Genomic DNA, 27,880 nt, shown 5'->3' with positions numbered 1-27,880 from the left:
AGGTCATTATCTCCCGAGGGGTCCCAGACTGCGAGAGTGCACAGGCCGGGCTGAGGGACCCCTCCTCCCCCCTGAGTGCACAAATTTTTGTGCACCGGGCCTCTAGTATATATATATTTACCAACTATTAGTTTTAACTGCTAGTTTGACTATGAAGACACCCTGCAGTAGGATAACTATGCCATAACCCAGACTAAGTTGACTTGTATAAAGTCTTTCTAGTGTAAATAAATGGATGCATTAATTATGCTGGCCTTTGGTGTTTGTTGATTTCTATCTGAACTCCATTTTTCCTAATGCTCCGCTTTCCTTCTAGCTACACTCCAGGCTTCTCAGATTACCCTCTCACACTTATTCTACTGCATCATTATTTCCATTTCCATTTATTAATTTTCAGTGAATCTCTTAAGCCAGACCTGACATACTTGAAACATGCTTAGTTTGTTATTCAGAATTAGAGGCCTGGTGCACAAAATTCGTGCACGGGTAGGGTCCTTAGGCCTGGCTGGTGATCAGGGCTGATCTGTGGGGCAACCGGCAGGGCAATCAGGGGCTCCCGTTGGCACCCCCCTTGGCCAGCCTGGCATCGCCTGCTCACTGGCCCTGACCCCCGCCACTGCCAATTGCCTCTCTCTGCGGGGCGACTGGCGGGGTGATGGGGGGGGGCCCCCACTGGCACCCTCCTTGGCTGGCCTGGGGCCTGGGGGCAGCTCCTGTGTTGAGAATTTGCCCCCTGGTGGTCAGTGTGCATCATAGTGACCGGTCATTCCGCCAGTCGTTCCACCATTCGGTCAATTAGGCTTTTATTATATAGGATGATAATGCATGTGATACATTTGGCCCAATGCCTCAATAATGTTCGCCATTCACTCAACAGAAGTTAGTGATTTTATTCAAAGAAAATTTACAGTTCTCATCATGACTAGAAATAGCTAACAGTTTGGTTAGTTGTTATATGGGCAAGGCAGAAATGATTTTTCTAGCTTAAATTAACAATTAAGAATATGAAAAGAGGGGCTTTCAATAGAAGCTAAATGGCCCCATCCATATGAGTCCCTGGTATCCTGAAGATCTTTCCCATTACTAACAAATAAGGGAGGCCTTAACTAACCTCTCAAAAAGTCCATGCCACAGGAAGTGCACAAAGATGAGCAAAATCTATAAAGAAGTGATCGTTCAGGAGCTGTCCAATACATGCAGTAGCTCGGCTCAGAGCACACCATTCCAGCCAGCAGGTGTTCCAAGTCTCAGGCCATCAACCATGGGCTGTGTATTGTATAACTCCATGGAGGGTTTTTGACTTAGGACTGCTGATTCCCTGACTCATCATGTTGCCTCCAGGTATAGTGGGTAGAGGAACTCCCTCACAGGCTTTGGAGAGAAAGGAATGTGTACAGAACTTCAAGACAGATATTAAAAGCAATTATTTTTCAAATAAAACTTCTGAATTCAAAATTGATACTTCCAAAGGCAAACATTTTAAATTCTTTTTGTGTGTGTGAGCTAATTGGTTGACTGAATTGAAAAGTTGTATTCTGGAATTATGCAAAACCAATTGCTTTTGCAAATAGGTTTTCCCATTTATAACAATACCTAGCCCATATTTAATAAAACTTGCTGTTGCAAAGAGTAGCGATGAGAATGCTTGCTCTTAATACAGTGCCTCCCATGGCTGGCTGCACAACAAATGAAGATTGTAGGGTATTATTTAGTAGTGAAGTGCTCCCCCTAGTGAACATAAGTAGGAATTTAAACAAAAAGAGAAAAATCTTGAAAATATTTGTTCCTCTTTAATATTTAAATCATAGAATTAAAATAAGTAGGGCACTAGCTACTTTACTGATTGGTCCTATAAGCTTTGGTGAGGTAGAGAGACACATTAAAGTCAAGGCTTTTTAGGCTACTGTAAGGGTTGAGATGTCAAGTCTTTTTAGGGTTTTGAGTGCAGCAGGGTCTCTCAACCCTGTCATTATTGACATTGTAGGCCAGACAATACTTAGTTTGGGCAGGGCCATCCTGTGCATTGTAGGATGTTTAGCAGCATCCCTAGCTTCTACCCTTGATGTTAGAGTAGCACCCCACCACCACGACCCGCCCCGCACCACACACACACTCCTACCAGTCCTGATGACCAAAAATGTCTTGACATGGATCGCCAATTTCCCCAGGAGAGCAATATATCCCTCCAGCTGAGAACCACTGGAATGGAGGGATGACACAATATGAGATCCTTTAATAGAATCACCTAGTTTCTCTGCTGAGAATAGCCTGCAGGCAACAAAAATACCAGACAGGAATGGAGATGGTGAAAAGTGGTCAAATTCTGAATATATTTTGAAGTTAGAACTTACAGAAATTTTGGAAGAACAGATATGGAGACAAAGAGATAGAGGAGAAGGGGGGGGGGGGGGGGGGGGACGGGAGGAGGGGAAAAGGAAGAAGAGAGGGGGATAGAGAGAGGAAGAAAGGGAGAGAGGAAGGGGACAGGGCGAGGGAGAGAACTGAGTCAAGGATGACATCAAGGGACTTTAGCCTGAAGAACTAGAACTGAGTTGTCATTAACTGAGATGTGGAGACAAAAAGAGGAGCTGACTTCAGAGGCTTTTTAGATACCCAAATAGAGATGAAACACAGTTTGGAAATTAGGAGAGAGGTGAGGTTATATGTTTGGGCTGTTGTTATATGTTTGGGAGTCATTATCTTATAAATAATATATATATAAGTTGATCTATGAAGTGAATATATATATATATGAAATTCCAACTATTCAATGTGAGAAATGTGAGAAGAAACCAGCAAAAGAAACTGAGAAGCAATAAGTACAGTTGGAGAAAAACAGACCAGTGTAATGTTCTGGAAGTCAGGAGCTTTTGCACATAGTTTTTCTCTTTACGTGAAAGGGTCTCATCTTAGTAACTTCCTTCTTAAGGTGATCATTTGTGAATATATGCAATATATCATATTTTCTGCAATAACATACTTACCTGGCTGTCTCCCCTAGATTGTGAGCTCCTGAAAATAAAGATCTCTGCATCTTTGTAGCAACCAGCACAATAACTGGCACATATTACATAATACATGTTCAGTTGATACTGAGATTTAATAGGAAATCCACCCTTCTGAAATAAATTAAATCAAGGCTCTCAATTAATTCAAAATTAGCAATAACTCAGACATAATTCAAATAACTGAGATGTTTAAATTCTGTGTTGGATCATACCATGAAAGGGATACCATTGCTGCCTTGAATTCAAAGTGTCTCAGCTTTTATTTTGTGTGTTTGGGACTCTTGATAATATTGTATTTGATAAAAGAAAATCAGATCCATGGCTAATAACTATAAAGCCATTAATCATCCCTAATATTCTATTGCTATCAGACCCATCAAAGAGACATGCTTGAAAGCTGGAAAGGCGGTTAGCCTACATGTTATCTTTAAATATTTTTAATAGATTAAATAAATGAATCGCCTAAACATATTGTAAATCTACTATGTGCCAGAGAGTACATAAAATACTTTCTATATTAGTGCTTTATCTTGTTTAACACTTAAAACTCTATGAATTGTTAATGACACAGATAAGGAAATGGAGACTCAAAGATGTTACTAAATATCCCCCCCCAAATTAAACATCGCTGAAATACCATATCACATCTGAAAAGTTAACAGTAGTTCCTTAATATCATTAACCAGTCAGTATTCAAATTTCTGGTTGTCATAAATTATAATTTTTTTTCAATTTTTAAGTTTCTTTGATTCAAGGTCCAGATCAGTTCGATCATTATGACTGGTTGATATCTCCTAAGTACGTCTCATTCTATAAGTTCCCCTCCATCACTTTTTCCCCCTTGCAACTTATTGAAGAAATAATCATGCCAATTGCATCCCTTCAGTGGCATTTTTGTCCTATTTCCTTGGTAGATGCTTGATCAGATTTAGGTATAATTCATTTCCGTAAAACCAGAAACCATGTAATGTTAAGAATGTGTACTCTAGCAGCTGACCAATAATCTGTTCTCTTTTTCGAAGAATCCCAGTCTTAAGCAACAAATAGAATGATAGGATTAGAATACCACATTATTCACTTGCCTTATCCTACAGTATTTTTATCCCACACAATCTCAGAATAACAACACTAACACTGCCACCAACATGATCATTATAAACAGTGTAAGATGATTTCTGCAGTTCTCTTTTTACTTTAGGACATATCCCATTAGAAAAATACACATTGTTGAACTTTATAGCAATAAGAATAGTTCGCTGTATTGTTATGGTACCAACTGGATATATATTTAGGTATATTTTTTTAAGATTGTTTTATTTTATAATTTAAAAAATATTTAAATGACTTAAGTTTTGAGAAAGCAATGACACCTTTCTGACAATTCTTAGAATGCCATTGATAAAGGGGCACTTTATAATATCAAAGTTAAGTTCTAGATACCTTTTTATGTATATTGTCTCCCCAACTAGACTATTATCTTGTTTTCAACTCTTATCCTATCAAACAACCTAGTATAATCATATGCCAAAGTTTTCAAAAACTTTACTGTATGTAACTTGATTTGTTGCTTTGAAATAGCTCATTAAACATTTATATACTGTTTTTCCTCCCAGAAAAATATTTCATGAAAGCAGTCTGAATGAAATTAGGAAAATAAAGCGTCTGTTTGGCCTGAGCCAATTATATCAAATACGTTGTTTTAGGATCTCATCCTGGATATAAGTAGATAAAGCTTCTGGTAGGTTCAATAATGGTCCCCCAAGATGTGTATGTCAGAATCTGTGAATGTTGCCTTATATGACAAAAGGGAGTTTGCAGATGTGATTAAGGATTGAAAATGGGGGGACATCCAGGTGAGCCCAATGATCTATATCAGGGGTCCTGAAACTTTTAAAACAGGGGGCCAGTTTACTGTCCCTCAGACCGTTGGAGGGCCGGACTATAGTTTAAAAAAAAAACTATGAACAAATTCCTATGCACACAGCGGCAGCAAAAACACCCGGCGGGCCGGATAAATGTTTTCGGCGGGCTGCATGTGGCCCGCGGGCCGTAGTTTGAGGACCCCTGATCTATATTATAAAAGGCCAGTGGCTGTAATGCCATAACCAAACGACCAGTCACCAGGAGGTGCATTGATGGGTCTTGCGGCGCGGTGGGGGTCTGGGTCTCATGTGATTTCGCACGCTTGGCCTCTAGTATATATATATATATAAAAGCCTAAGCGACCATTATGACCAGTCGACCGAACGAGCAGTTGACCGAACAAGCAGTCGACCAGTTGCTATGACGCGCACTGACCACCAGGGGGCAGACACTCAATGCAGGAGCTGCCCCCTGGTGGTCAGTGCACTCCCACAGCTAACCTCTGCAGCCAGCCAACCTCCCGCGGTCCCTCCCCGCAGCAGGCTGGCCCTGATAGGCCCCAATTGCTGGCCAGGCTTGAGGGACCCCACCTGTGCACGAATCCATGCACCAGGCCTCTAGTGTCTTTATAAGAGAGGAGATCATATGATAATGGAGGCAGAGACTGAAAGATACTAACCTTTTAGCTGTTAAGATGGAGGAAGGGGCAAAGAGCCACAGAATGCAAGAAATGCAGCCCCAGAAGCTGGGAAAGGCAAGGAATTGTATTCTCCACTAGAGTTTCATGAAGAAACTAGTGCTGTCAATACCCTGACTTTAGCCAGGGAAACTGATTTTGGACTTCTGGCCTCCAGAACATAAGAAAATCTTTGCTGTTTTAAGCCACTAGGTTTGTGGTAATTTGTTACAGCAGCAATAGGAAACTAATACAAAGCTTTTGACAAGTTTTATTGTGAAATATTAGATTTAGAAAAAAAGTACAAAATGTCAACAGTTGGATGTGTACAAGTATAGTATTTTAAGTCTATACATGTGAACAGCTTAACAGGTTCACCTCAGAATGCATATTTAGACCAATACAATCTAAAAAGGACTGTAATATTCACAGGCTATTAATACATAAATAGCTTGAGCCAAAATGATCCACACTGGTAAATGCTAATAGCTGAAAACAGGCTAAAAAGCACAATACAGCACACCATAGTATCTCCTTACGGGTCCACATTTAAAGAATATCAGCTCATTATGTCAATACGCTATAGATCCGGGACTGGGACTCCAATTGCTAATACAATTGAAATAATTTTAAGTGATAAAATAAAGTCATGGGATAAAGAGAGGGCATTTAATTAGTGCTAAATACTGTGAAACCCCTAAAAGATTTTAGCAAAGTTTAATTATTTAGATTGATTTTCAATTTTCAATGTTACCTAAAAAAGTGGGAAGGGGCACCTTTCCTTTGCAGCAGCTCCAAAAAAGGTGTAAGAACTACTACACATCTTAATTTAAAACCATAATAACCACAGTGGATTGTCAAATGACTATAATCAGAATATAAAATATTAAAATCTGTGATAAGGAGGCAGTATCTAGCATTGTTCAAAGTACTGAAATTTATGAAGAACATTACATATAAAGATCTCATAAAAATAAACTGGTTTAGTTCTTCCAAGTCTTACAGATTCAGTCTTTTGCTATCACTTGAAAATTACCCTAGATTATGTTTTCAAATTTGGCAAGGAATTATTTTATATTACTTTATAGACCATAGGAATAATCTACTGAAACATGAGTCATATTACAATTACAATTATCCTGTGTTCTGAGAAAAGATGACCTTTGATGAGATTCATAATCATTGCTTGCTTAAAAACAAAACTTTCCAAAATTGACAAATTTAATAATCAGTTTACTTCAAACAAATTTACCCTGCTCATAAATTCCTAAGAGAAAGAACTCTTCCACTTTATCCAATATATCTAGCAATGCCTGATGCTTTAAAATTTAAATACAAGTCTGAACTGGCATATATTAAGTAGGCCATCAATTCCATTACAGGCTGAAAACAGATGGATCAGAATATAATTAGTCAATAACTTCCCATAACCTATCCCACCCTACCTTAACCTTTTATAGACAATTTAAAGACTCTTATATACTTTTCTTATAAATAGTACCTGAATCTTAAACAAGATTCCAATTTATTCAAAGATAGTCACAGATTGATTTAAAAGTTATTTAATTTTTTCCAGATTTGCTTTAAACTTACAAATTAAGTATGGTGTACATAAATATTAACTTAGATAACCACATATTATAAGGAAAGCATATATATGGACCACTGCAGAAAAATTATAAATTTTTAAATTTTTCATAAAAGAAAAATAAATCAAAACATGTAACTTATAAAATATGAACATGACATATCATCACATAAAAATAAAATTACTCTATCAGAAGTGATTTAAAATTAAATCTTTGGGAAGTATTTTGACTAATTCAATGAATTCAATGACCAACAACTTCCCATATTACACAGAAACAAACCACAAAATCATCTAAAGTTTATATGCATAATCAGTTCTTAATGCAACCTCAAACATTTTACTAGCAAGTTTGATTTCCTTTTGAAATAGGCTCCTATACATATGCATTTATATACAAACATTTATTAAACATGATTTTAAAACAACTATGTACAAAAGATCAACATTCCTATAAATAAAAACATTAGGTGGCAAAAAGGCACTTGTAAGTAAAAATCCACAGTTTATACAAAACAAAACACATTTTACCTTGGGTACTGTACAATAAACATTAATTCCTATACCAATAATGAAAATACTAGTATACTAACTAATGTTAATTATGTAAATTTAAAAACATATTTACATATTCTCTGAAGTTCATTTAATAAAAGCACCATGATTCCTAAATTAATGTTGATGCAAAGTGAAAAAACAATCACCAAAAAAAAAACAGTGTTCACCATTTTCCTTGTTTAAAAGCTTTTGTATCTCTAAATTGAAAACTGTTTATTTGAAATTAGCATGGTGTAAAACAAAAAAACAAAACAAAACCCTGCTGCTATGATTTCTTAAAACCATACCTACTCTATTATTGCATGTTACATTTTATAAAAAGCACTACTCATGCACTCCTTTACAACTGTTTAATACTATTGCTGGCAAAAAAGTTCCTGGATATCAAATAATATAAAGTTACTTCAAACCAGTTGAAGTTTTATTTGGATGTTTTACAACTTAAAAATGCTTATCAGTTACAAAAGTGAATAGGAAATATGCCAATTCATTTGGTGTGCAAAAATATTTTTTCACTACACAGAATTTAAGGGCTTTACTGAAATTTTTTCAAATTTACATTTTCAGCAGAAACATTAAATCAATAACTTTCTCAAGGGGATGTTAGTATACTTCCACTTTTGTCAAACTTTTTACCCTTTGACAATGCAGCAACCTGTTTGAGTAGTTCTCTGTTTTTGGCCTGTGGGAGACAAAAACATTTAAAAGATTTAAGATTAACAATATTTGAAATATTAAGACATGCCGAAGACTACTACTTAATTAATGCTTTTTTTTTCACTTACAGAACAATATTTCATTGAAACACTAACAATTAAATAAGAGTATACTTAGATTCGTCTCTTTAACTATGGCTATGTAGATGGAAAATTATAGATTGGTTTGTAAATGTCAATATAATTGTTGTCTAAGGATATAATCATTTAAAAAAAACAGGCAACTTAGAGTGAATCTGCTTAAAAGAGAGTCAACATTTTATTTTCATAGATGGACGCTCAACCACTAAGCCACATTGGCCAGGGCAAAAATAAACATTTTAAATAGAAAAAAAAGTTTGGCTCTTAATCATATAAACATGAAGTGAAAAGTTTTATTTTATGATGAATAAGATCAAATGACTCAAGTGATGATCTGGAAGGAGTATTTCCCTACGAAATGTACAAAGCCTTTTATTTTATGCTCACCAATTAACAGAACAAGCTGAAGAAGTCCTTTTTGCAAAATGTTGACTTTATTACTTTGCCACAAAGACTCTAAGCTTAATGATATTCAATACTTAAAAAAATACCCATCAGAACCATCCTTCCTAATCTTATTTTTGTTCTTTTAATTGCCAAACATTTTGTGCTGGCTTTGATATAATTGGAGCAGATATATCATCATTTTTAGTTTCATTAAAGGGTGAAGTTTTTTTTCAAAGATTCAGTATGGTGTAAAACAAAAAAATTTGAAATTGAAATTCTTAATTACCACCTTAAATATTTAACAACCAAGAACAGAGAAATGCTGTTAATTATGGAGTCAAACATGAAAAAAACTTTTGATTTACAAATAAAGATTGCTCTAAGAATATTTGCATTTTGGAGGTCATAGGTATTAATTAGGGAGAGTTTGATTGGAAAAGATTTATATCACATTGTCATCGATCTGAACTGAATTTGCATTTCATTCAAATGTTGCATCCACCAGTGACAAAGACACTATCCTTGAGCCAATGTGCTGTGTCATATTTTGACTATCTCCCTATGTAATCTCCTGACTATGGAAATGTAAATAATGACTCTCCATATATACAAGTACGTTAATGATCAGATCCTTTTGGAGCTTTTGAGCCAAAATGGGGAGAGTGCCGACAATAGTTTGAAATCTGAGCACTGTCCTAAAATAACAGAATTTTAAAAGATATCCTCTGGTTATATTTCCAACCATTTCCCTTCACAAGTCTCAAGAGTTCTTATTATTTAAGTAGACTCCATTTTAACCTCAGTGCTTCATCTTCTACTCTAACTTTAGCCTTTCTATGGTAACATAACACCCTGCCTTCACTGCATACCATCTTAAAAGCAGTTTCATGAAACAGAAACCTTTGCAGGCTTTGTGCTTTCACTCCCCCACTCTTTTCCAATCAAACTCTCCCTAATTAATACCTATGACCTCCAAAATGCAAATATTCTTAGAGCAATCTTTATTTGTAAATCAAAAGTTTTTTTCATGTTTGACTCCATAATTAACAGCATTTCTCTGTTCTTGGTTAAATATTTTTTAAGGTGGTAATTAAGAATTTCAATTTCAAATTTAGAAAACCATCAAGAATTTAAAAGGGCCCTGACCGGTTTGGCTCAGTGGATAGAGCATGGGCCTGTGGACTAAAGCGTCCCAAGTTTGATTCCAGTCAAGGGCATGTACCTTGGTTGCGGGCACATCCCCAGTAGGAGGTGTGTAGGAGGCGGCTGATCGATGTTTCTCTCTCATCAATGTTTCTGACTCTCTATCCCTCTCCCTTCCTCTCTGTAAAAAATTGATAGAATATATTTAAAAAATTTTTTTAAAGGATTTTTATTTTTCCTTAAAACTAAACAGTTGAGAAATTCAGAGGACAAATCATTAAGAATGCCTGACAGTGATCATGATCAACTGCTTATTACTCAGCTGACCAGTCCTAGTCAAATGTAGATTTTAATTGTTTTCTTCCTTTCTTTTTTTAAATTTTTGAGGTGACATCTATAATAATAAAAGCGTAATATGCCAATTAGACTGGACAACCTTCTGAACAAAGCCAGGGCTGCAAGGGCTGAGACGGCCACCGTGGCGGGTGGGCGGGGGCCAAGGCAGAGGCAGCCGCCACAGTGGTGGGGGCCGAGCCCCTTGCACAAATTTCGTGCATCGGGCCTCTAGTTGGTTAATAAAATTATTATATAGGTTCCAGGTGTATAATTACAATTCTATTACAGATCATCTGAAAACTCCATTGTGTGTTCACCACCCAAAGTCAAATCTCCTTCCAACACCATATATTTGACCTCTTTTACCCCTTTACTACCTCTTCCCCACCCCCTTCCCTCTGGTAACCATATTGTTATCTGTATCTATGAGTTGTTGTTTGTCTTGTCTATTCATTTGTTGATTCCAGTTTTATATCTCATATATGAGTAAAATCATATGGGCCTTGACTTTTTCTGTCTGACATTTATTTCCTTAGCATAATATTTTCAAGAGTGATCCATGTTGTTGCAAATGGCAGTATTATTTGTTAGCTACAGATTTAATTTATAACTGAAATAGACTTACTGGCCAAAAAAGAAGTATCTTAAGAAACAAATTTTAAAATACAAATTTATGAAGAGCATGAAAAAGGATATGTCTGCAAATTTGCTTCAAAGAGATCTCTATCAGATCTGTAAGTTATCCTATATAATAAAAGCCTAATATGCTAAGTGTCCAGTCGTCTGGTCAGCCATTCAACCAATCAAAGCATAATATGCTAATGATATGCTAAGGCTGCTCAACTGCTTGCTATGATGTGCACTGACCACCAGGGGGCAGATGTTCTAACAGGTAGATTAGCTTGCTGCTGGGGTCTGGTTGATTGGGACTGAGCAAAACAGGCCTGACAGGCTCTGGAGCCCTCCCACGGCCCCTCCCCTGCTGGCCAACCTCCTGCATCCCTCCCCGGCCCTGATCGTGCACCGGTGGGGTCCCTTGGCCTGGCCTGCGCCTCTCGCAGTCCAGGACCCCTCAGGGGATGTTGGAGAGCTGGTTTTGGCCTGATCCTGCAGGTCAGGCTGAGGGACCCCACTGGTGCATGAATTCGTGCACTGGGCCTCTAATATTTATATAAAAGCATAACAAATTATTAAAAAGTTAATCTTCAATTTTTTTTCTCTCAATCAAGAAAAAAAATGAGTTTATAATTTTCACATTTTAAGTATGAAATACCAGAACTTAAAAATTCAGTAATGATAGCAATTTTTCCTTTTTAATTCTATAGCAGCTAATTTTCAATCTGTACTTATATATTCAGTCTCCTAATCATGTCACTAATAAATTCAATTGCCAATAAATTATGTTAAAAAAAATGCCTTCCAGAAAAATAAACAGTACATCAGTTGTTAAATGGAGACAAGCCTCAAACTGTCTATTCTAATATAGGTAGAAAAATATATTTTATAATGCAACATTTAAATATAAGCACTCAAAATTTATATGCTAATATTACTTCTTTATTACACACCCTAAAAAATCCATTACATTATTTTAAAACTCTTAAGCAAGTTAAGTTACAAATGTTTAGAAATGCTGGCCTAACTGAAAGGTTATCTGGAGTAGGAAGCACACATATCCTGCTTTGAATCCTAGCTCTGCTACTTATCTGCTATGTGGAGTCTATTTTTTCACAGGTAAACAGAAACTTCACCCCCCCATTACAGGAGTTGAAAGAACTAAATCCTATTAATAAAAGTCTAATATGCTAAGTGTCTGGTTGACCAACCAATCAAAGTGCAATATGCTAATAATATGCTAAGGCCACTCAACCGCTCGCTATGACGTGCACTGACCACCAGGGGGCAGACAGCCGACTGGTCGACCAGTCGCTCTGACATGCACTGACCACCAGGGGGCAGATGCTCCAACTGGTAGATTAGCTTGCTGCTGGGGTCCAGCAGATCAGGACTGAGTGAGACGGATCGGACATGCCCTGGAGCCCTCCCATGGTCCCTCCCCGACCCCAATCATGCACTAGTGGGGTCCCTCGGCCTGGCCTGCACCCTCTTGCAATCCAGGACCCCTCAGGGGATGTTGGAGAGCTGGTTTCAGCCCCATCTCACAGGCCAGGCCGAGGGACATCACTGGTGCATGAATTCAAGCACCGGACCTCTAGTAAATATATAAAACACTTAGCCAAACACAGTAGCTCCTACATAGTAGGCACTCAAATGTTAGTACTCTATCCTCTTTCATCAACTCCTAAATGAAAGGCAGCTGCTTTCATTTGTTATTCTTGATATTTTAGAATAATTTAGGGTGTTTGTGGGTGTGTGTTTTTGGTATTTTGTGCAATTTTTTCTTGTTATGCTGAATGCTTTTTTTCCCCAGATTTGATAGTTTAAAATGTTTTGAGAGCTATTAGAGTAAGGTAAATTTCCTGCTACAGGGTTCAGTTTCTTATCACAAAAAGATAAGACAAAGAGTTAACTATATTTACTCACCTACTAGTACATGGTTGCTAAAGGGAATGGGATTAAAAGAGGGTATTTAGCTGTAATAGAATGACTCCAGATATGGGAAAGTGGTATGATAACAAGAATGAAACAGAAAATCTAAGTAACATGAGATGGTAAGAAAACTATAGAACAGGAGAAAGTACAGTCAAATCAAAGTCAAAAGATACAGGTTTCTATGTCACTTCCGACTAATTATGTGAACACAGTTTCATACCACATAACAAAGTTATCTTAAGGAGCAAAAAATGAGAGACTATGTAAACTCACATTGAAAATGTCATACTTCTATATAAATATTAGTCATTATTCTCTCATATGAAAACTTAGCTATCAATCAAGAGGTAGGCTTAAGATGCCAATCAGGCTAAAATGACAAAGATAGTAAATATAGTAAATACTGTAAATACACTAAAAAATGAGACAATGAATTGCTCTTTTGAACAGAAGTACTAAGTTTTATCATATTTAAATACCGCTCACAGTTTTTCTGTTACTTCATTCTGGATTAACTCCAGAGTTTTGGTTATACCACATTAAATCAGATCAGAGATCATCATACAGAAGATTTTGTTCCCAGGTAATCATTCAACATTAATAACTGAATGAGAAAAATAAGAGTAAATAAAAATAAAAATTAGTGAACATAGTTCACTAAAAATAAAACTAATACTTGCTGGTGATGATAAACAATAATGCATAAGAAATCTAATATATGGTCAATCTCTCAGGACAGAGGGAAAAGGGGCAGTTCCATAAATCACCACGCATTCAAAGAATTACCTGAATGCCTATTATGTGCCAGGTTCCATGCAAGATTTCTCTTCAAAATTCTTTGTAATAGTACAAAGAATAAGAGTTAAGAGTAGAGTAGAGAGAGATAAGAGTAGACAACTTGTACTTCAAATTTCAACAGGTTTTCCTAAATCTAATTCTAATCTTACACAATTTAAGCTATTTATGAAGAATACAAAGCCAAAAGATAGACACAGCAAATATTCTTTGGTGTTGCATTGTTTAAAACAAAAAACAAAAAATAGTGCAAAATCCTTACTTCCCAAGCTGCACTCTCCCATCAAGAGTCTAAAGCTGTGTGCTGGCATGTGCTATGCTTTTAAAACTTCTGAAAACCCTGTTACCCAAAGATTAATTCTACAATGAAAGACCATAAACCAATAGGATATGTAATTAATTTAATGTGGTCTAATTTCTAAATTTATGAAATCTAGATGAGAAAAAGCTTGGATGCTCTCCATCTCAGTGTGCCAGACATCAGATATTACCTTCTTTGTAACTGTGGTGACTCTTGGCTTCATCATTCAGTTGTTTGCTATATAAAAATCCTACTGAGTATATATACTTGTCAGTATTTTGAGATTGACCTAGTGCCTTACATCACTGCAAACAATGTAAAGTTCCTCCACTTGAGGCCCTGAAAATTAGTTTTCTACACCCATCTCCCTTCCCATTATGTGGGAGGAAATAGGAAGAATAATTGCACTATGTACTAAAGACCTTGTTTTCACATATCCAATATTTAATGTTTTGCTTTACAATGATCACTGTAATGCCATCCTCCTCTAAAAATTTCATTTGATGTTTAGGCAAAAGTTTTCAAAATTAATATTGAATCCCCTATTGAGTGATTTCTTTTAATGGGAGTAGGATTAAGCAATAGCTTTTAATGGGTGTAGGATTAAGAACTATTGTGAAATCTAAATCAAAGCTGAAAATGCACCAAATATGCATAAAACAGGGATACCAATACCCATCAAAGGCAATGAATACTATTAACAAAGTTTAGCTTTCCTCGTCTAATAGTTTATATAAATAATGTCACTTACCTGAAGTTGTTCCACAGTTTCTTTGTGAGCTTTTTCCATACTGTTCATCTTTGTTCTCAAGTTTGACTCTTGGTACTGAAAGTCTGCCTTTAGTTCAGTTAACTAATAAAAACAAAAAACACCATATATACGTATATGTGTGTGAGATCATTTTAAATATTCTTTACAATAAACTCACAATTCATTATAAAAATGGAAGATGTTAACAATGGCTTCCTGAGTTTTATAACGTATCTATAATTTCTGTTTTGTGAAATGATAAGATGTCTACTTGAGTATAATTTTAATGTTAAAATAATATTAAACCGCCCTAACTGGTTTGGCTGAGCGGGTAGAGCGTCGGCCTGCGGACTCAAGGGTCCCAGGTTCGATTCCAGTCAAGGGCATGTACCTTGGTTTCGGGCACATCCCAGTAGGGGGCGTGCAAGAGGCAGCTGATCGATGTTTCTCTCTCATCGATGTTTCTAACTCTCTATCCCTTTCCTCTCCTCTCAGTAAAAAATCAATAAAATATATTAAAAAAATAAAAAAATAATAAAATAAAAAAAAATAAAACACAGCTTTAAAAAAAAAAATATTAAACCATCACTTAAACTTTTGAAAAGTTGCCTTTTTGTTTCTATTAAGGGCTTCAGCCCAGCTAGTGTGGCTCAGGGGTTGAGGGTGGATCCAGGAACCAAGAGGTCACTGATTTGATTCCTGGTCAGGGCACATGCCTGGGTTGTAGGCTGGATCCCCCTTCCCAGTAGGCAACGTGCAGGAGGCAGCCAGTCAATGTTGTTTCTCTCTCATCAATATTTCTATTCCTCTCCCTCTAGAAATAGGAAGGCTGGCTCTAGAAATCACTAAATAAAGTGAAATAAATTCAAGAAAATAACTTGGTTGTCTTAGATTTACATTTATAAGAAAAATTGCAAATATGTAACTACTTTAGACTTACAATTATTACTTTCCTTACATCACTGCTAATCCCCATACCCGTTAGTGTTTTTTAAGAAAAAAGGAACACTAACAAAAGCAGAAAACTCAATGTATGCACTAATATAGAATAATTAGGCTAGGAAAAGGAAAAGTAGCTAAAAAAGTCAAAATTCCACAATTCATTACTACTTGGTTTTGGAATCATTATTATAGTAAACTTACCATTTTATTTAACCTTTATCTGGGTGAATACAGATATACCCATCTTAGTGCAATAGAAATGTCTCTAAAATTTTGAGCATGAAACAAATTTCCATAAAAGCCCACTAATATAAAAATCCTGCAATAAAAAATGACCCCAAAAAATAAGACACTTACAACTATCCTATTTTTCTTATGTCAATCCTAAATTTCCTATACTGAATTTGCTTAAAATAAGGTACAAATGTATTGAAAAGAATTTAGATACGCTAAACCATCAAGGTGTGGGAAAATGTAACATTAAAGTTGTTGAATGCCAGAGGAAAAGCTAGCTCAAACTGAAGCACTACTATAGATACTTAGAAACAGGTAATTCATGTACATATTTATAATCTATATTATAAAAGGACTGTGGCCCTAACGCTGTAACAACCAAAGACTGGCGTGAGTGGGTGGGGCTGTGTGATTTCACGCACTGGGCTTCTAGTCAAATTATAATTTTAAAATTAATGTTTGTAAGATTTTCCTACTGCATAAAATATCTGAAATAGAATAAACTAGTCTACGACAATAAAACAAGTACAAATGTAGGTTCTACCCCCAAAGATGACAGAGTCTCTATTGAGTCTTAGAACAGTAATAGCAGTATGAGCACTTACTCATGCAAGGAGCTGAGGTAAATACTTTACATGTTCATTTAATAGTAACAACCATCCCATGAGATGGCATTAACACTCTCATTTTTAAAATGAGAAAATTGAGATCCAAAAAGGTGAAAACATTCCGCTCAAGTTCACCCAGAGTGTCAGAACTTTTCACTAAATAGGCAACATATTTTGATATTCTTTTTGATCTGATAAACAAAGTCCCATAAATACTTCCTTCCTACAAAATACTTTTAGACATGTAATGCTAATCACTGACTAAAACACAGGAAATTACCACAAATTTACTTTCACCAGTTATTTGATCTTGACTGAAATAAATACATGATTGGATTATCACCAACTATATTCAATTGCTTTCTTAAATCATAAGAATTCACATAATATACCATATATATCTCATTTTCAAATTAATACATTAGACCTATTTTACATTACAGGCTTACTGAAAACTAATGTTCAGAAATTATTACAATTCTAATTAGCTCTCTATTGACTCTTAGAACAAAAATTCTGAAAGACTATTTTATCTATCTTCACTAATGGCTTAGGTTCCAATTTGGGCTTTTGTTATGTGTCGTACAAGAATCATGTATAACAAACATTACCAATTATTACAGAAAGTCTAATAAAATTCACATTTATCAAGCAAGAGTCAAAATGTAAGTTTTACCAGGCTTCAGTGAACCATGTACTTACCTTTTTATCTTTTTCTAAAATGGTCTGGTCTCTCTGCTGTAAGAGACGTTTAAGTGACATCACTTCTTCTTTCAGTTGACTTATAAGGACAAAATTGTCTGTTCCCCCACTATCTGCTGACTGATTTATAGAGCTACTAAAAAGAAAAAAGTAAAACAGAGTTAAATGAAGTAGAAGGAAAATAAGCAAGTGTTCAAATTGCATAAATTAGACAATTCCACAAACATCCTTAAGGCTAATGCAAAAAAATATGTACCTGACAGAAATGGATGCAACTGGCAAATTACCTTACTAATGGCACACATTACATACACCTGCAGAAATATAATTCAGTATTAGCTTTTAGGGGGTCAATACTTCTAGTGTAAAGCAATAGGCAGCCAATTTGTACAGTAACATCAGCAAACTTTTGGCTAATGAACTAAAACAAAGTCACGTTCATAATACTTTACATCTAAAAACATTTTCCAAGCAGGCCAATTTAAAATATCACAATTAGATTTGTGTTTCATTGAAGAATTATTAAGATAAAAAGAATGTTCTCTATTCAGATTTGTTTTCCTTTTTTCAAAACCCAAATTTATTTCCCAAATAGAACAACATAGTTCAGTGCCACTTTCTTATTGCCAAAATTAAGTTAAAATTTTTTAACTGTTATGTTTACTCTTCTGGATGACTCAAAGAAGTCAATGTAGAAGATACATGTTTCTGTTCTTTCACCTAGTAGTAACTGGCAATCAACTATAACTGTTTTCAACTAAGTTGGATTTTCGCTAAAGGAATTCATTTTTACCTATCTCCATTAGATGGCTTAGATTCCAATTTGGGCTTTTTCTTTGGAGTTTCATTCTGAATTGCTGCAGAGGATTTATGGCTGAAACCAAACATTAATAAGAATAATTAGAGGAAAAAGGGCTGAGGCACCAAATGATAAGTTATTTTTCTTCCCCCCAAATATTACCAAACATCATTGATTTTTTTAAAAGCCTAAGTAACAAGGTTAATGGGAAATCGCATTTAAAAAATACTTTTCAATATACTTCAGAAAATATGTTAACACCAGAGGCTGGGTGCACAAAATTCGAGTGGGGGGGGGGGCGGCGGCAAGGGGGAACCCTCTCCAATCCAGGACCTCTCGGGGGATGTCCGACTGCCTCTTGCAATCCGGGACCACTGACTCCTAACCGCTCGCCTGCCTGCCTGATTGCTCCTAAATGCTCCCCTGCTGGCCTGATGACCCCTAACCGCCTCTGCCTCGCCCTGCACCCAGGGCCCAGGATTCCCTCCTCTGGCCAGTCGCAGGCATCTGGGACCCGGGCTTCCTTCCCTCTGGCCGGCCGCAGCCGCAGGGGACTATGGGTGGGCAGCTTTGCCCGGGCCGCAGGCACCCGGGACCACAGGGCGGGTGGCTTGTCCCTCTCCTGGGCCGCAACCTGGCTGGTCCCCATTCCTCTCTCACCAGTGTTGAGTGTCTGAGCCATTATGGCGTGACGACCATTTGCAAATTAGCTCTTTATTATATAGGATATTTACCTCTGTTTCCACAGTCCCTGCTCTTGTTCTGGACTCAGATTGCTGATTCTGAAAAATATATAAATGGCATCTAATAACAACATTTATTTAATACATCTACATTTAATAACATTCTTCCCAATGAATTTACACTATATATGTTTATTATAATCTCTTGTTCAGAGAAAGGCATATTCAATTAAGCAAATATATATTGAATAAATCACATTCTAATAAGATGCATTCTAATCAGATGACTGCTAGTCATCTTAAGTTCTTCAAAAAAGGTACAAAGACAGGGACTGAATTTTATTTTAATGAGGACCTCCAAATTCAATTTACTATCATACTAAGGGTGGGAGGATATGACCATGAAACACCACAAAAGGGATTTATAATTATAAACTCTGAGAATCATCATACTTAGGCTGCCCTTACTATTTCAGATAGATTTCTACCTTTAGAGTCAGGGCTTCCTAATAATCCTACATGAAGATTCTTCCTTTGGAGTAATTCAAGTTGCTCAAAATAGTGTATCAAGTTGAACCAGGAAATATCTTAATGTCTTTGTTTCCTTCCTACTTTTTCTAAGAACTCTCTCCAAAGTCTCTAGATCTTTCTTTAATCAGTACTCTGAAGAAGTCATCTTGAAATATTGGGAAATTTCATAGTAACAACTGATTTAACTTTTACTTATAATTAGTACTATACCACTTCTCTTTCATTATGCCATAGTATCAATATAACCACTTCATAATGCACTATGAAGCCTACAAACTTCCCCCTTGTCCTTGCACATTAGCCAATTCTTCATTAACCCCTAGTTTACTGACTCAACATGTATAGAGCATCTACTACGTATATATTTATACAATAAAAGAGATGTAGAAGCCCTGGGTTGTGTGGCCTTTTTCAAGGTACTTAAAATTTCTTAGTTCCCTCATCTATAAAATAGATATAATACATCTGAGGATTAATGAGTTATTTGTGTATGTATAGATATATATGTATATATCTATACATACACACACACACACGTCTGTGTATAAATTTTTTCTATTGTTTTAGTCTAGAAGTTTTTTTAAGCAAAAGTAAAAAACAAATCATGTTCTTAAAAATCACTTCTAAGTAAATATCATCTAATCTATATACCTGAGTTTTTCCTTACATGTGGCAATGTATGGCAACCCTAAGAAATTCAGTTGCCATTTTGTTTATTTTAAAAAACTTCATTAGTAGCAGTAGCAAACCATAAAATCTCATGTGAATTAATGGCACTATCCAGATTTCAAAGTGAGAACTATCATATTAATAATGATTAAACTGAAATAGAATTCTCATCCTCACTTTCTGAGGTAGGCCATTTCTGGATCCAGATTGACCAGAATTTCTTCCCTTCCCCCCTTCCATCACTGTATTGCACAATATGTATGCTCCTCATAATTTTTCTAATCTACTGAACTTAAGATAGGACCCCACAAACTGGTTAGTTACATGTCAAAGGTCTATATCCATCAAATACAAAACAGCATTTGCATTTCTTAAGAATCAAAAGGAACAAAAGTCAATCCCATCCTCTTTCCCTTTATTTTTGAAACCTGTGATTTTTAAAAGATTTAAGTTCCGGTCATAGAATTTGATCTTATAAGCATACTCTGAGTGTGTCCTTTCACATCACACTAAGACCAATTTATCTGTAAAGGACAAAGGAAAGGGACACTTCAGCTGAGTTTTAGGAGTAGGTCTGCTGGATACCATTTGTCATATTTTTTGTTAAAGCAAGAAACAGAAACAAGAAAGATTTATGTTCCTTTGCTCCTCGAGGTATTCTGATATAAAGACCACAAGATTTCTTCAAAATAGCCAGATTAAAAGTCCCCATTTGGTCTAGCATTGTTACATCCAGAAAGCACAACACAGTAAGTAAGGAAAGTGGAAAAAATTGCTCCTGAAGTAAACAACATCATTGCCTCAATAATACCCCATAATCTAATATATACTTGCCTTGATTTAAAATCAAATTTTAATTAGAACCATGTTATATTTCCTATATATCACTAATTGTGTTCCTAACTAATTCATGTTTCCTGTAAATAAAATTAAGTTTTGCCTATCTAGAACTTTAGACTCATAGAGAAATTTGGGGGAAAAAAACAGTGAACTCTTCTGAAAACCTGTATATGATGTTCCTGTGTTCTCCATTTAAATGTGTTCGTGTTTCAATATTCTTGATTTTTCCCTGAGTAAAACCACACTTAAACATCTTTATAGTACAGACATTAAGTGTTAAGATATTACTACTATATAACTCCCCCCCATTTTAAAAATCAAGGAGTTCTTTATATTTGAATAGAGTTCCTATGTATTTTTTAAAAATACAGCAAAGTACCACCAGTTAAAAAAAATTACTTCTCACACTGAGAACTTTCAAGATTTCAAATGTTTCTATCATGGTCACTAATGATAGTGTTACAATCAGTTCTCAATAATATTGAATTTACATTTCCTACTCACTGGTTTAATTGTTTTTAACTAAAACAAATTAATGATAACAAAGGTAAATATAATTTTTACAAGTAAAGTCCTAACAATTATTTAAATAAAAATTTTAAAAAAGAAAGAAAATTGCCCTGGCCAGGTGGCTCAGTTAGTTGGAATGTGGTCACATACACCAAGATTTCAGGTTCCATCCCCAATCGGGGCATGTACAAGAGGCAACTGATCAATTTTTCTCTCTCACATGGATGTTTCTGTCTCTTTCTCTCCCTTCCTCCTCCCTCTCTCCCTTCCTTTCTCTCTAAAAATCCTTGGGTGAGAATTTAAAAAAGAAAGAAAATCGAGGCTTTTTTAAAAAAAATCATCACCTGCAATCATCACTTGTATTTTGACTCCATAAAATTCCCTAAATGTCCTATCTTTATTATAATGGTAAATAGCTAAACACAGTCCATGTGTACAAATTAAATACATTGAATAAAGTGGGGAAACAACTATAGACACTCAAGAAGTTTACCATGTACAATGGAAACCAGCACATAGCTATAATATTTGGCATTAAATGCCTGGGAGGATTTTAAAAAACATGATTTCAAAGTACTTACTTGTGATGGCCACTGCTGTGACGATGGTGATGGTGATGATGGTGATGATGATGTTTTGAATGATGCTGGTCTTTCTCAGTAAGAGATGAAGATGACGAATTTGAATGGGAAGATCCCAGGCTCTTCCTTTGTTCTTTTGTCTTCTGTAAAACTCTTTTGTATGATAAAGTACAGAGCCAGCATAATAACTTTCCATCAACCTTTTTAAAGAAAAGATTTGTATTAGATTAAGTGTACCTATTAACTGGCCATAGGTGAAACCAAGTAATATAAAGTGCTAAACTTCTAGCTGTATTTACCTCCCCCCACCCCCTTCTTCTCTCTCGCTTTTACACACACACACACACACACACACACACAGTGTTGCAAAGTAGAAGTAAAATTTAGACTTTTCTGAAACTTGGGAAAATGCTTGTTTGGAGTCATAAAGTTGGTCATAAAGGATGATATCTAGACTTCCGTTAGTTTTGAGATATTGTTTACTTTGGAGAGAGAAACGTGTTTTCTTATTACTTTGAAAATTGATGATATACTTCAAAGAAATACTACCAAAACACTAACTTTAATTCTTAAATCAGTGTAATTACTAAAATAACTAAGTATTTTCCCCTACAGCAGAAACTATTAATTTATATAAAAAAGAAGAGCTTGTATAACATATACAATGATTCTCATTATTTGCATATTTCACATTTTTATTTATTTATTTATTATTTATTTTTTATTGATTTTTTACAGAGAGGAAGGGAGAGGGATAGAAAGTTAGAAACATCGATGGGAGAGAAACATCGATCAGCTGCCTCCTGCACACCCCCTACTGGGGATGTGCCCGCAACCAAGGTACATGCCCTTGACCGGAATCGAACCCGGAACCCTTTGGTCCGCAGGCCGACGCTCTATCCACTGAGCCAAACTGGTCAGGGCCAGATTTCACATTTTTAAATTCATCACCTACTTGCTGAAATTTAGACATAACCCTAAAGTCAACTTGCAGCACTTTCGTGATCATCCATGCACATGCACAGAGCAGCAATTTGTGTAGCTGGATGGCAACAGGCTGAGCAAGGTGACGATCTGTTGCCTTCTTTTAGCTCTCGTACTGTAAACAAGTGTCCTTCTCATGGTCTAGCAGTGCCATGTTTCTTTTCATTTTGGGCTTTTTATTAGTAATTTCACTGATTAAAATGGTTCCCAGGTGTAGTGATGTGATGTGTTCCTAAGAACAAGGCTGTGAAATACCTTATGCAGAAAATACATGTGTTAGATAAGCTTCATTCAGGCAGTTTTAATGCTGTTTGCTGTGAGCTCAATTTAATCAATCAACAATATATATTAAAGTGTCTTTAAACAGAAATATACACAAAACAAAACAAGATTATGTGCTGATTGCCACGTTGTGACTAGAGGCAGAAACCTAGTCCTATAATTATCCTTAGGAGCAATGGTTCAGTATTCACTAACTCAAAGTTTGCAGCAACTTTATAGACTACTAGAGGCCTGGTGCATGGATTTGTGCACCAGTGGGGTCCCTGGCCTGGCCTGCACCCTCTTGCAATCGGGACCCCTTGGGGGATGTCAGATAGCCGGTTTCGGCCAGATCCTAGCAGGCCAGGCCAAGGAACCCCACCGGTACACAAATCCGTGCACAGGAACTCTAGTATGCATGTAAGATCTTTGGTTAATCTCTTCCCGCCCTCCCCCTCGCCCCCTCCCTGCTCCCACCTGAGATTCATCAGTGTGTTCTGTTTCCATGCCTGTGCATTGAGCGTCTGCTCCCTGGTGGTCATTGTGCATGATAGCCACCGGCCAGTCGCTTAGGCTTTTATGTATATAGGTAACTACTACAAGTAACAAGAATCACTTGTACATGTCAAGGGGGAGGAAAAGAGACTTCTTTCCAAAATTATTAAGACTAAAACTATAAAAATAAATTAAGTTTCTAGCTTCTATTTGTTCACCCAAAAAGTGCTAGAGGAACATTTCTTATAAGTAGGGTACATATATTGCTGTGGGAGCAGCTAGGGGAGCTCCTCAGTTAGTCACTTTCCAAGTCAACTGAAACTGACAGACAACAGGAGGCCTGTGTGAATGCTGATCAGAAGAATGCCACATGCATACACACACTTTTTACGTAACTATAGGTAGAGAAAAACAATGATTTAAAATATGAGCCCCAAATCAAAGGCACAAGACTAACTTTGAATTACACATGTTAATGTGCCATCAGGTAGTTTTTCATACCAGTAACTTCAAATAACCAACAAAAGTATAAGTAGCTGTAAGGATGTAAAAGCAGTAATTCTCCGAAACCAATTGTTAGATAACCAAGTAGTACAGAATAGCCATCACAGACTAGTTTTTAAAGTACAGTAATTTCAATTGATCAATATCTATCTACAAATGATGCAAAGAGAAGATGCACTGTTCCTACACTTTCATCTAACTACCTGCTTTCAGGGACCCAAAGAATACATCAAGTCTCACTAGTGTGTTAGTTATAATGACTTCCATTTGTTTGGTATTTTATTTAATTTCCAGAATATGTCATAACATAAATAAAACATACCTTCCTTCTTCCTTCCTCCTTCCGATCAAAAGCACATTGTTGTTTGCACTGTTCACAGGTCTGAGGTGGTCCATATTTCTTTTCTGAATTTGTGCAACGCTGACATTTCGTACCAATAAATGCTGCAATTATGTTACAGTACTGGCAAGGCTTAGGCTGAAAAACAGATATATATTTTTCTTAACTGAGACATTTAAAAATGTTAAAAAACCACAGATTGTCAAACTACAGCGGGAAGGCCGGGGAGGGTTGGGGGGCAGGAGGGAGGGGGGTAAGAGATTAACCGAAGGACTTGTATGCATGCATATGAGCATAACCAATGGACATAAGACACTGGGGGGTAGGGGAAGCCGGGCAATTGTCAAGGGCGGGGAAAAAAAAACGGACACATATGTAATACCCTTTGTAATACTTTAAGCAATAAAAATAAATTAAAAAAAAATGTTAAAAATCTGCTGCACAAAATATACCCAATGTACAATTTCTGGAATTAAGAAAAATAGGTAAATAATTTTTTCTGTTAAATATAGGAAGTCCTCAGTTAACATCAATGATGTGACTTTAAGTGAAATAATGTATATGAAAACCATATGGTAAAATGTCATATTCAATGACATTCATAATGTTTATGATGTTTCCATTAATTTAATAAAATTTATTTCTAGTTATGAACTTTTTGTTACTCTATTGAATAGTTAAAAAAGATCATGAGAAACATTTATGATTTGCAATGTATGTTATATAATACACTAACTACAGGGGTAAAAGGTCTTAAAGAATGAAAACAGAAGTACACACTGATAGAAAATTTTCATGTATCCAGTATTTAGGGAATAAACTTCTACTAATTTATTATCTTGGTTAGGTTAATCACTATACCATTTATTCAAAAAACATTTATACAGGTACAGATGATGCAGGGAATGTACACTATAGGTGAGTTTTCAAATTTAAAAAATTGGCATATGCATACCTTGATTTTCTTTTGATATTCAAAAACAATTAAGGATTTTGTAGAACCTTAAGGCCTACACTTTGACTAATCATATCTGTAACAGACCAATAATGGCTATAATATACATGATAAAAAAAATTTGTACTAGAATAATGTCATTACTTTTGTGAGTAAATGCCTGAATTGTGCTGCTATATAAAAATTGTTGAAGGTTCTGAAGGGAAAAAACCATGATTATGCCAACTTTATCGGTAAGTAGGTTCTCCATAACCAGTTTATTATATTTGAATCTTTAATGAATAAATTATATTTGAATCTTTAATGAATAACTTTCACCCTGTATTTTAATATATATAAAACATGCACATATGACTGTTTTTAAATATTGTCATCTTCCCCACAGACTGTCTACAGAAAATTTATTTCCTGAAATATTTTGACATGTTGAAATATTTAAGAACTACATATATATTTTAAAAGGTCCATCTTTATGTAAAACATTGACCAGTGACAATAACATGAAATGAAAATATATGACATACTTACCGTGCCAAACTGCTTCACATTTTGAGCACACTTCTTACAAATTGTATTAGTTTTGCTGAAAAGGAAATTGTAGGTGATCAAATTTATGTAGCTTTCAGAGATAACTGGCATGATGCTGATTTAAAACAGATAAAGAATACAACTTGCTTTAGTACTTAAAACTCAAATATTAACTAACAATTTTAAAAATATACAAACATAAGAATCTTTTTAGGGTTATCTATTATTCAAATTTACTCCTCTTCCATTACCTGAAGACAGTGATTGGTGTGCTGCAAGAAGTTTTAAAACATGCACTACTGACCTCTTTTCCCTTAGATTGCCAAATAATACAGCCAACACAACAATAACTGTCCAGTGTAAATGAAATAAAAATTTTGTTTGTCAGATAGGCAAAAAATATCTTTTTTGGTGTGCCGTAGAATTTTAATAATTAGTTTACATGTGCCATGAGATGAAAAAGGTTGAAAATCAATGACTTAAGATAAATGTTTTATATACATTTTCATTGTGCATTTTTGGTAAACAAAACAGAGTCTTAATGTTTGGTATCTTGTTGCAAAACCAACACCTGCCATTATTTATGCAGAGCATCATAAGTCAGTGCCTACCTAACCGCCCACTGGCCTTCTCCACTAGATCATTCCACACCAATTTATGAAGAAATTACTGTTCTGCTCTTAGGTTACTCTCTTATGTGTACTCTAATTTTCTAACAAGAACCATCCTATTAAAAAGTACTAGATTTCACTCTTGGAAGATAGTTGGTAACACTATAGACCTTCCCTCAGGTCCATGTCAGCACTAATATTGTGCCACATTTTTAGCTTAAGAGTACATGCTTATATTTGAATTTTTTGTTAGCAAGTCTATACATGTTCCATACAATAATTTACTTCCTCATGCTCAAACGGAAGTCTAGATAAACAATAACCATTAATTTTTTGTCAACATTCTCTCTTCCACAACTTAACATTTAAGAAGCTAAACCATTTTTTAAAAAACACCATAAATGTGGAGTTACAACCCCCAAGTATTCCTTACAGACAATATCTTTATCAAAAAGTGTTGTTATACAAACCTCTCTTGTTGAAACTCTGATCTGCAGTAAGTACATTTTACAATAGGATGCGCAATCCGACATTCCTGTAATAAGACAGTGAATTGATCAGTACCTACCTCAAAGTCCCAAGTTTCACTTTTCTGGTTTAAAATTATTATCTAACCTAGGCAATGTCTAAAACATTAATAAGATTTATTGGGGCGACTCATCATACAAGTGGTGTAATTCCTTAGGGAAGTCATGGGTGTCTTTGTCTTTATTAGATGGGGTTTTGGGGGGCGGGGGGGAGGTCACGCTACTGATAAATAAAGAAAGCTGTCAGGGCCGACTTCAAGCACCGCTTAAATGCGAAACTACTCATTATTGTGCACCGTTGCTCACAGACAGCATCCCGGCTTTAAGGGGCTGGGAGGAGCTCCAAATCATAGAGCATTCTGTTCCCAAGCTAGTCGCTTCGCTTTCCTGGACAGGGAAGGAGGATGCCATCAGCTTTGCTGCTTCAGGTTCCTAGCGAGAAAGTGCAAAAACCGTCCCCTGCCTCCCGGTGGAAGGAGAGGGCAAACCAGGCAAAGGAGGGGAAGGGGAAAAAAAAAAAAAAGCTAAAAAAACCCCAAAACGAGATGAAAACATCTCCAGCCCAGGGTCTCTGCGGCACAGACAGGTGGCTGTCTCTCTCCGTCAGCCCCACCCCCGAGACCCCGGAATGTTGCCGGGGCCCGGACCCCTCCCGGGCCGCCCGGGCAAAACGAGATGAAAACATCTCCAGCCCAGGGTCTCTGCGGCACAGACAGGTGGCTGTCTCTCTCCGTCAGCCCCACCCCCGAGACCCCGGAATGTTGCCGGGGCCCGGACCCCTCCCGGGCCGCCCGGGCGCGGGCGGGACTGTCTTCCTCTC

At 36.2% G+C, this 27,880-nt stretch overlaps 1 protein-coding gene across 3 annotated transcripts in view; it reads right to left on the bottom strand.

Moving 5' to 3' along the window:
• Positions 1-5,800: 5,800 nt before the first annotated feature.
• FAM76B (family with sequence similarity 76, member B) overlaps positions 5,801-27,880 on the bottom strand; it is a 32,669-nt gene continuing 10,589 nt past the window's right edge. The window contains exons 1-10 of one of the 3 annotated variants that reach the window (XM_005856736.2): positions 27,367-27,539; positions 27,004-27,068; positions 25,923-25,977; positions 24,422-24,577; positions 21,856-22,055; positions 18,776-18,823; positions 18,036-18,116; positions 17,243-17,378; positions 14,757-14,858; positions 5,801-8,375 (exon numbers count right to left, since the gene is read on the bottom strand). In XM_005856736.2, coding sequence (XP_005856798.1) covers positions 8,286-8,375; positions 14,757-14,858; positions 17,243-17,378; positions 18,036-18,116; positions 18,776-18,823; positions 21,856-22,055; positions 24,422-24,577; positions 25,923-25,977; positions 27,004-27,068; positions 27,367-27,471 — 1,038 coding nt within the window. In that variant the 5' untranslated portion in view covers positions 27,472-27,539 and the 3' untranslated portion in view covers positions 5,801-8,285. Of the gene's footprint in view, positions 8,376-14,756; positions 14,859-17,242; positions 17,379-18,035; positions 18,117-18,775; positions 18,824-21,855; positions 22,056-24,421; positions 24,578-25,922; positions 25,978-27,003; positions 27,069-27,366; positions 27,540-27,880 lie in introns of those variants that run through there. The other 2 variants (XM_005856735.2, XM_005856737.2) reach the window with 2 other exon arrangements.

This window comes from Myotis brandtii, unplaced genomic scaffold, assembly GCF_000412655.1.
Source record: "Myotis brandtii unplaced genomic scaffold, ASM41265v1 scaffold1043, whole genome shotgun sequence".
In the NCBI taxonomy this organism is placed as follows: domain Eukaryota; kingdom Metazoa; phylum Chordata; class Mammalia; order Chiroptera; family Vespertilionidae; genus Myotis; species Myotis brandtii.
Note: the sequence above shows the minus strand (reverse complement) of the source record. Positions and strands in the feature narration are given on the sequence as shown.